This window comes from Nansenia antarctica, assembly GCF_963989245.1.
Source record: "Nansenia antarctica genome assembly, chromosome: 10".
Taxonomy (NCBI): Eukaryota; Metazoa; Chordata; class Actinopteri; order Argentiniformes; family Microstomatidae; genus Nansenia; species Nansenia antarctica.
Window position 1 is genome coordinate 12,432,712 of NC_137680.1, and position 10,000 is coordinate 12,442,711.

General features: G+C 44.1%; 1 protein-coding gene across 1 annotated transcript in view; it reads right to left on the bottom strand.

Moving 5' to 3' along the window:
* The window catches only part of mms22l (MMS22-like, DNA repair protein), a gene marked incomplete at its 3' end in the record, with an annotated part of 25,703 nt that extends 20,758 nt beyond the window's left edge, over positions 1 to 4,945 (bottom strand). Inside the window, exons 1-7 of the mRNA XM_080540336.1 lie at positions 4,848 to 4,945; positions 4,224 to 4,410; positions 3,111 to 3,236; positions 2,936 to 2,988; positions 2,388 to 2,475; positions 1,902 to 2,079; positions 1 to 63 (exon numbers count right to left, since the gene is read on the bottom strand). The exon at positions 1 to 63 is cut by the window's left edge and continues 31 nt beyond it. Coding sequence (XP_080396462.1) covers positions 1 to 63; positions 1,902 to 2,079; positions 2,388 to 2,475; positions 2,936 to 2,988; positions 3,111 to 3,236; positions 4,224 to 4,402 — 687 coding nt within the window. The 5' untranslated portion in view covers positions 4,403 to 4,410; positions 4,848 to 4,945. The remainder of the gene's footprint in view (positions 64 to 1,901; positions 2,080 to 2,387; positions 2,476 to 2,935; positions 2,989 to 3,110; positions 3,237 to 4,223; positions 4,411 to 4,847) is intronic.
* Between the last annotated feature and the right edge of the window lie 5,055 nt (positions 4,946 to 10,000).

Genomic DNA, 10,000 nt, shown 5'->3' on the forward strand with positions numbered 1-10,000 from the left:
CTCCAGCACAGACCAGTGGACGTCCAGGTGGAGGTGCAGCAGGTGCCAGGAGGGAGGGAACAGCTAGGAGGAGATACAGCAGACACATAAAGGCATGGCAGCGCGTTCATCTCTACAATCTACTGTGTTTAATACAACAGTACAGTATCTAATACGGTATCTAAAATTCTATTTTTATTTTATTTTTTTTACACTTTTTTAAGTGGGGCAGTCCCACTTATATTTTTATGTTTATTGCGATAGAGACGGTAGAGATTTGACAGGAAGGATGGGTGAGAGAGAGAGAGAGAGAGAGAGAGAGAGAGAGAGAGAGAGAGAGAGAAGGGATGATATGCAGGATATGTCCGCGGCCGGAATCGAACCGGGAACCCTGCGGTTACATGGTCAACGCTTAGTGCTCTACACCAGCGTTTCTCAACCGGGGTGCCGCGGCACACTGGGGCGCCGCCTGGCGTCTTCAGGGGTGCCGTCAAATAATTCTATATTCTGACGTTCATATGAATGAATGAATGAATCTATAAATAAATAAATGCAATACATCATCAAAATCTGTCTCGCGCGCCCCTTTCCCATGTCACAATGTCAATACCGGGTTCAGCGTAAGGTCCGTGTGTCTGCATGCAGCCTGCATTGTTTTTTCATTTACCGCGCAAAGACATTTTCGAGAGCAATGAACAAGCAAACAAGCAGAATCATGGAACATGACAAACTGACAACAGATCATCCATCACAAGCTAGCAAGGATGCTGAATATTTTGTTCGGATGAAAAGTCACCATAGCCGTCCAGAACAGGTAATGATGAAGTGCGCCAAAGGTTCTGATAAAGCGTTGGTTACCTCGTAGCCGAAATTATTGCTAAGGCGAAGAAGCCACACACTATAGCCGAGTCCGTAATATTGCCAGCATGCACAGCAATAGTTAATAACATGCTAGGCCCACAAGCTGCAAAAGAGATAGCAAAGGTCCTGCTGTCTGACTGTACAATTGGAAGGCAAATCAATGACATGTAAAAGGGTCCTATCCTATGTTCGCCGCTCCCGAAAAAGGGTCCGATCGGGCAGGGCAGTCTCGCTCGCCGGCAGCGTGTGGAGGTGGTTGTTCTATATGGATGATCGGTGACATTATTCTCTCGTCCGACTTCGGAAGCTAAGCAGGGTTGGAAAGTTCGGGAAATAACGCACGGTTTCGTTTTCATGCAATGAATTTAATACATCCAGACAAGGATGCGCGCAGCGGGAGAGAGAGACGCATTTTCTGGCTTAATAACTCTGCATCCCCGGTGTTTACGTTGAATGGACTGGATAGGTGTTTCCAATCAAATGTGGGAATATGAAAATGAATGTGTTCCATAAATTCCCGCGTTTGTTCGGTCACTGTGTCATGTTTATACAGCACGGTTACGTGCCTGATGCCTTTGATGCACACTTGCCTTTTTCACTCCCTCCTCTCTCTCTCTCAATAATAATAATAATAATAATAATAATAATAATACAACTTTTATTTGTATCAATAGCCGCTGAGTGTGTGTGTGTGTGTGTGTGTGTGTGTGTGTGTGTATGTGTGTGTGTGTGTGTGTGTGGGGCTGTCTGGGTGATGCAGTGTCGTTTTTGAATAGCTATATTTTAGACTGGGGTGCCTTGAGATTTTATCGACTTTTGAAGGGTGCCGTGACTGAAAAAAGGTTGAGAAACGCTGCTCTACACCACCAAGCGGCCCCCTAATATTCCTTTGAAACACATTCCTTTGGTAGTAATATATAATATACGACATTTAGCAGCACGTACTAAACTTAAATAAATGATGACACCGTTCATTTATTCAAGCTAAATCATTGTGTGTGTGTGTGTGTGTGTGTGTGTGTGTATGTGCATGTATCAAGAGTGTATCAGCAGTACACTACCTTGCCCTGGTGCTGTATGGTGAGGGCACTCTGGACGTTGGCGGGCAGGTCTTTGAGACGTCCCATGAGGAGGGTCAGTCCAAACAGCTCCTCCAGCAGAGCGGAGGGGAACTGGGCCTCCAGCTGCTCATAGGGGTGGCAGGGGCTGTCCTCTAGGGAGCAGGGGGGGGCCAGGTACCTGGTACCAGGACAGGACAGGACAGGAACCACACAGCAATGTCACACAGGGAAGCCTACAGTAGAAGAAGTCAAGTGTATCATAATTTCTTTATATTGTCTTCCCGCTTCTTTGGATTCAGGGGGAAACAACTCAGCAGCCAGCCATCGAATAATCATTAAGAGAAACAAGTAAAACAAAACAGCAATCATTAGAATTCTATTGCTAACAGAAAATAATCTCTGTCGTGTATGCCCCTAGGCTAGGGCACATCGCCAGGGAGAGCTAGATCATAATTGACCCATGTTACTGAATGTACCCAGTGTTACCTGTACAGGAAGACTTTGACATATTGGAGAAAGAACACACACTGCAGGCGGAGGTCCTCTGCCTCGTAGTGGAGGTTGCTTGCCTGGCCTGAAACAAAGCCTACGGTCACTCAGACGGCACAAGCAAGGAGCGTGTTCACAGACACCGCAACAGAACCCGTGCGAAACATCCACGAACAGCAACAACTCGTGAGCTTAGAATTATAAGGTTCTATCTCCGTTTAGGGCAGTTCAGAGATATTGAGCGTCAACGTTTTTACATTCCATTATGTTTTGTGAGATGGAACCTTTGTATTTTATGAATTACTAACTCAAAAATGTTAACATTTTAAAAATAACACCACACAGGCATTAATAAACACCTAATGGATCAGATTATGTAAAAAACTCAATTTTGACAAAATGGAGATAGAACCTTATAATTCTAACGTCACGAACTCACAGAAGCACCTTGCAGTCGCATATTAAAACGTCCTCCTAAATGGCAACCTTTTGGTTATCGCCTGTGTGATGCGTGGAGTGAATTCTACAAAGTTAGACTCACTGACCGAAATCGTGGGAGCTGGACTGCACCAGGGTCTCCAGTTTGAGAACCTTTTGCCTGAGCGATGACAAAAAGACCATGAAAAGCACTATTTAGCACCACGTTAAAGCAATGTTAAATGACACGCTAAAAGACACGTCCTTTAATGACACACCACTTCTGCTTAGCGACAGCCTCACCTGAACAGGCCGAAGAGAAGCTTGGTGGATTCCATCAGCACAGTCTCTGTCACCCAGGTGAAGCCGAAGATATCTACTGTGTCTGCCTCATAGTCGGCTGGGGCTGGGTCCAGGCGTAACAGCAACCTACAGTATGGAGATGAGAGGGGAGACGAGAGAGAGAGGAGGAAGAGAGGGATAGAGGAAGTGAGTCTGTGTGTGTATGTGTGTGTGTGTGTGTGTATATGAGAGAGAGAGAGAGAGAGAGAGAGAGAGAGAGAGAGAGAGAGAGAGAGAGAGAGAGAGAGAGAGAGAGAGAGAGAGAGAGAGAGAGAGAGAGAGAGAGAGAGAGAGAGACCGTGGCTCCCCACTGGTGGAACGAGCTTCCCACGGCTGTCAGAACTGCAGAGTCACTCCCCATCTTCCTTTGGAGACTGAAGACCCATCTCTTCAGGCTACACCTTAACTGCTCCTCCAGAGACACCTGCTTCCCCCCTATACTGTTTCTCCTGAGACATCTACTACCCCCTTGTACCGTTTCTCCAGTGTCTATTAAATAAATAAATAAATAATAATAATAATAATAATAATAATAATAATTCTTCCTTCTTCTAGCACAACGACTACCAATGGCCCCCTGGCCTGAGCATAGATTACTTTTCCTGCTACGACCGGTGGATAGTTGATTCACTTACTTAGTCAAATGTATTGATCGTAAGTTGCTTTGGAATAAGGCGTCTACTGAATGCCAAAAATATAAATTATGTAAAAAAAAAAAAACTGCCTCATGATTCTGATCTGGGTTACATTAGCTGTCTGTCACACTTCTGCCATCGTTGGACTTCTTGCACTACCACAACGGGCCTTCTACAACAATAACATGACAACATGGCAACCCAAACAAAACAACTGTGATCCATATCTCCTAGAGACGTTATCGCTTTAGGGACCCCCTGCCGATGTAGCTGTCTGATGACAGTGGTTAGGAGGGGAACTGGGCCTCCAGCTGCTCATAGGGGTGGCAGGGGCTGTCCTCTAGGGAGCAGGGGGGGTCCAGGTACCTGGTACCAGGACAGGACAGGAACCACACAGCAATGTCACACAGGGAAGCCATCTATCTCCTAGAGACGTTACCGCTTTAGGGACCCCCTGCCGATGTAGCTGTCTGATGACAGGGGTCGGGTGGGGTCCTCCAGGCCCGGCTCGGAGGCGCAGGTGAAACACGGTGGGAGAGCGAGGCTCAGCTCACACTGGCTCTCCGCTGCGAAGGGTGACCTCGGCGGGGTCAGGGACTGGCTGAAGTCTTCTTCCATGGTGCTCACTGCAGGGAGAAGATGTTCTATATTACGTGACGTTAGAATTATAAGGTTCTATCTCCATTTTGGTCAAAATTGAGTTTTTTTACATAATCTGATCCATTACGTGTTTATTAATGCTTGTGTGGTGTTATTTTTAAAATGTTGACATTTTTGAGTTAGTGATTCATAAAATACAAAGGTTCCATCTCACAAAACATAATGGAATGTAAAAACGTTGACGCTCAATATCTCTGAACTACCCTAAACGGAGATAGAACCTTATCATTCTAAACGGAGATAGAACCTTATCATTCTAAAAGGAGATAGAACCTTATCATTCTAAACGGAGATAGAACCTTATCATTCTAAGCTCACGATATATTAAACACATCCTACAATGTGTCACATTGGCAAACACATTGCAACCGAGAGAAATCCAATCGAAGCACCCCCCACATACCGGTACTACTACAGCTACTGGAGTTAGGATCCCCGAGTATAATGGCATAAACAACCACAATGACTTATCGCTATTCCATAGTATAGCTCAACACATTGTCACTGAATACAATCAGACGGTGCTTTACTGTATAGTTTATATTATATCCAGATGAAGAAGCCGGTGCGTCTCGTCTCTGTTGTTGTTGTTTTCGGTCTCTCCCGCGCGCTTGTTCACACAAGCTGCGCATGCGCACATTCGACAACGCAACCGATGTCTCTTTCATTGATTGGTCGGAAGTTAAGAAAGGCGTGGCTTACAATGACAGCTAATGTTATAAATTCTGTTTTATAACAGCAACTAATTTAGAAGTCTGGGAGCAACACGTGGAGTAGTCTGCGAAGTGTTACTTTCTCTATGTCAAGCCAAGAAACAGAGTTATACTAAAATGTATCACATTTAGACCACTCGCCACATCATTATGGTTATCATTCGAGATACCGATACTAATAATAATTAATAATAATAATAATATTGACATCTTATAATGAGTACAAATAAGAAATAATCTTATAACGTTTGATCAATGATCGCATGCACATTGCCTATGATATAGCGCCCATGACTCAATGTATCGAGTCCTCTGACCATGATAAATAATTCATGCCACAGCCCGTGCATGGTGATGAATGAACCGAGTGGGCTTTTCTTTGTGTCATTTGTAGTGTATGAAAGTCACGTCCCTGTGCTCTTCAGACTCACTTGTCTTGTGCTATCCCCATCTAATTAAAAACCAGTACACCAGTTTAATAAAATTGGACCCAAGCTAACCCTGATTTCCATATGCAGATCTCTGCCGACAGTCTCGCCATCACACACACCCCATGCTTGCATTCAAATGCATCTTCACAGCTTTTCTAAAAAAACGTTTTCGTCAAGAGCAGAATGTTTCTCGTTTTAAGGAGTTACCTACCCATCGTTATTTTAGGCTACGGGATATGTCTTTTTCGTTACGGTGCATAAGGCTACATGCGTAAGGAAACCTATAGCTTTATGCGACAGCGTGTTTTGATCACTGCATTTTAATTAAAATATCCCCGCACACACCCGAGACAATCAGGGACCGAGAGAGAGAGTATATTGCATTTGCATTCGTTTGCTTCGAAGGGCGTCCTTCCGTTGTGTTTCTCTGGCATCCAGAGACCCAGACCCACGAGGTGAAAACACAGATCGAATCGTTTTGGACGTGAATGAAAGGTAAGGTAAGGACTTTTGCTTTCGCTAAAAGCTGATGCTGTCTGTTCACCTTTGTTGTGTGTGAGCGGAGGGAGGGCGGTTTGAACCTGTGTGCGTTAACCCCTTCATACTGCACAAGCCCCCTGACGACGTGTTACTTGTTTGAATGGATCATGCAGCCAGTTGAAGAAGTGTCTCTCCAGACGATGACATGTGTTTTGAGATGCTCAATTGTGTCTTAATAATTTCCGAACTGTCCTTTGTAATTCTTTATAGGCTAGGCTACACGTTGACACTCCATGTAAAACCTTTCATTTGGATATGATTGCGCTGATGATGCCTCTGGTATTAGTTTACATTTGTGAATTCACTTATGTTCCCCTGTAATTGTTATGGAACACACTGACATTTAACATTTAAATGAATGTGCAATAACACTATGTGCAATATGACAACCCTCGGGTACATAAGGTTCAGAGATAGGAAATGTTAGAATAGGTATAGCATAGCATAGAGTACAGCACAGTGTTTTATCTGTACAGTATAGTGGATAGTGTACATAGCCTTTATTTATGTAAACCAGCTCTTTTCCCTTCTTGTTTTTTAGTTTTTTTTCTTTCCTAGCACCAGGGGAGCCCCCCCTCCCAAATTTCGTTGTTTGGTACCTGTACTATATCAATGACAATAAAGACCATTCATTCATTCATATGGACATTAGCAGTAGTCAGGCTAATGCCTCCGGATAATGTATATTACCTGATTAACCTCAGTGATTACAACACTATTGGTCTAATTACATTATGCAATATAATGTGTTCATCCTCAACATATTGGCCTACTCATCACCTTAGTAAACATCTTCCAGTGGAGGCTGGTGGAGGTAGAACATCGGAGCATGGGCTCATTGTAATGCATGGAATGGAATAGGGAATGGCATCAAAAACATGCTCGATACAACTGTTCATTCCATTCCATGCATTATAATGAGCCCATCCTCTGATTTCAACCACCACCAGCCTCCTCTGACAACTACTGTATTATTTTATAACACACCACATTGTCAACCAATTGACTCAGTCAATTCTTACAATCTCCTTTAGATTGAAGTTGCATTCATGATGAAGGGTCATCTGCGGTCCTTTTTAATTGCCCTGGGTACAGTGACAGTCATCAGAGATGGGCTAAGGCTAACAACCCTTACAAGTATAACCCATTGTCGTGACCTCTAAAAACGATGTCAAATTCAAAGTATTCACTCTCCTTTTTTAAAAAAGAGTCCCAGATATAGTTAGTCCTTTATAATAACTTGCCATAATGAGTTACATTCTCACCCTTCATTGGGTCTCCTCCTAAAAAGATCTGCCCATTGTACTGAGCAGAGTACGAGTCACTTTTATCTCCGGAAAAACCCTGTGGCCTCGGCCTGATCAATTAGAGGCCTGAAAGGCTCTCTCTCCCCTGGCCCTTTCATCCCCTCTGCCTGGGAGAAATATATAAAGTTATCAGTCTCACCCAGAGCGATATGAGGACGGAAATAAGTAGTTTGTCTATAAAAATGTCCAGGTGCTTTATCAGTGTCCCAGAAGGCCCCCCAGGCCTCAGCGTTCAATGCTGCGGCTCCTTGTAGGCTGCTGAACGACCGATCTGGCCTAACTCCCTGTCTGCCTGCCTCTGTTGCTGTTGCTGCTGTTGCTGCTACTACTGCCTGGGGCCTGCTTACAGAGGGGCTGTACAGTACAGTGGGATACAATACAGTACACTTCAGTACAGCACTGTATGAGTGTGTATGGGTGTGTGTGTGTGTCTGTGTGTGTGTGTATGGGTATGTGTTTGTGTGTGTGTGTGTGTGTGTGTGTGTATGTGTGTGTGTGTGTGCATGAGTGCTTATGTTGATGTTAATAGATGCATCGAAATCTGCACATTGGCTTGTGTGTGTACTGTTATGTACACTGTATCATCAGTACTGTACAGTACAATACAATACCATACATCCCACCACTATAATGGGCTTGACTGAGGCCGGTGGTGTTATTTATCCTGTTATTGATTTCAGTTCCAGGATTGGTGGATTGGACCTGAGTGATGTTGTAGTGTAGATTTCACCTGGGGTTCAGTTGATGATGTAGGATGGTCGGTTTGGAGCAGTGTGGGAAGCAGTGTGGGAAGCTGTTTTCATTTGGTCTGTGTCACGATGTGTTAAGTGTTTATGATGTGAACTGAGGTGAGATTAAGAAGCGGTAGAGAAAGAGGAAGCGTATCGGCCTCCTGTACTGCTGGTGATGGACAGCATACTGTAGCAGGATAGCAGCATCACCACCATAGTGCAGATTAGATTAGCCTTAAGAAAGGTTTTGACTACGTAAAATGAATAAATTGTTTTAGTTCACCTTTTTCTTCTTCTCAATGTTGTTATTGGCTCTTTAACTGGTTGGTCTTCTATCATGACGACTGCCAATGGCCCCTGGCCTGAGCTAGATTACTGCTCCTGCTACAACTGGTGAATTGATGATTCACTTCGCTTAGTCAAATGTATCAATTGTAAGTCGCTTTGGAATAAGGTGTCTGCTAAATGCCAAAAATGTAAATGTAAATGGTCGGTTAGTTGGTCGGTTGGTTGATCTGCTGCTTTCTAAAGCAGTCTACTGATATTGTTCTTTCCTGGAAGACGCTTATGGCTTCCCAGAAGATAAAAAGGCTCCTACTATACTCTACATGCCCCGAAGTAATCCTCTGTGAGCAGGTAGGAGAGAGACACAGCTATAGCATTACCCGGTGTGATAACACTGTGAGCCGGCACAGTGGGGATGGCACTGAGAACCAGATAAAGAGCTGCTTTTGCATACCGATGAAAAGTCCACAGAGAGAGAGAGAGTGTGCTGTGTTTCTGCATCCAGTGCATTTGCATCAAGGCCAGAAGATTAAATGTGTGGGAAAAGAGAGAGAGCGAGATAGAGAGAGACAGAGACAGAGGGAGAGAGAGAGAGGCAGAGGGAGACAGAGGCAGAGGGAGAGGGGGGAGAGAGAAAGAGAGAGAGAGAGGCAGAGAGAGACAGAGGGAGAGAGAGAGGGAGAGAGAGAGAGGCAGAGGGATACAGAGGGAGAGTGAGAGAGAAAGAGAGGGAGAGAGAGAGGGAGGGAGAGAGAGATAGTTGCTCTTGTATAGACTCTAATGTCAGAGTTCCTCTAAGTTAGTGCAGTGTTTTAGGGGTAGAAACCAAGAGGGGTGGAGGATCTCACCAGGGGACAGTTCCATTTCTGCTACTACAGGTGGGTGGTATTCATACAAGAGACATCCACACTATTCAGGTGGATTTGATACTTTGGCTGGGTTTGGGGTCTAAAAACACTGATGGTATTGACTGGATGTTTCCTGATCTCTTTGTGAGAATGGGATACACTGATGAATTGCTTTTGAAGACCTCACGTTTCACATATCGTTTTTTTATTGACCTAGAGACATGTTTCCTCCGTGCGTGAGAGTCTCAGCTTGCCAGTGTCCTCCATGAGAGAGATAGCGTGAGCATATGCGCAAATACAAATAAACCGAAGTTCAATGAACATAAACAATAAATAAATGAATTGTTATACAGCAACTATTAGAAAACAGGAAGAAAGATGAACACCCAAGACATTCTTTGTGCTGCACTAATTGGCAGTATAGCCTCCAATCTGGGTTGTGTTCAGCATATTGTCCCTTTTAAAAGCATACAGAAAATCAAACGACTAATGTTCACATGAGCAATATCAGAGGATCTGCCAAGCTTGTGCAAAATGATTAGCATTTTGTTTGTGTTTCCTTCTAATCACACTCTGCGGCATGCATAACCAAACAGAATGCCAATGTTACTCTGTGTGTTAACAAACCACTTGATTGATTTCAAATTAGCGGGCTGAAATTCAAGCAAGAGTATTCACTAGCCTCAGGCTTTTGAGTTCGG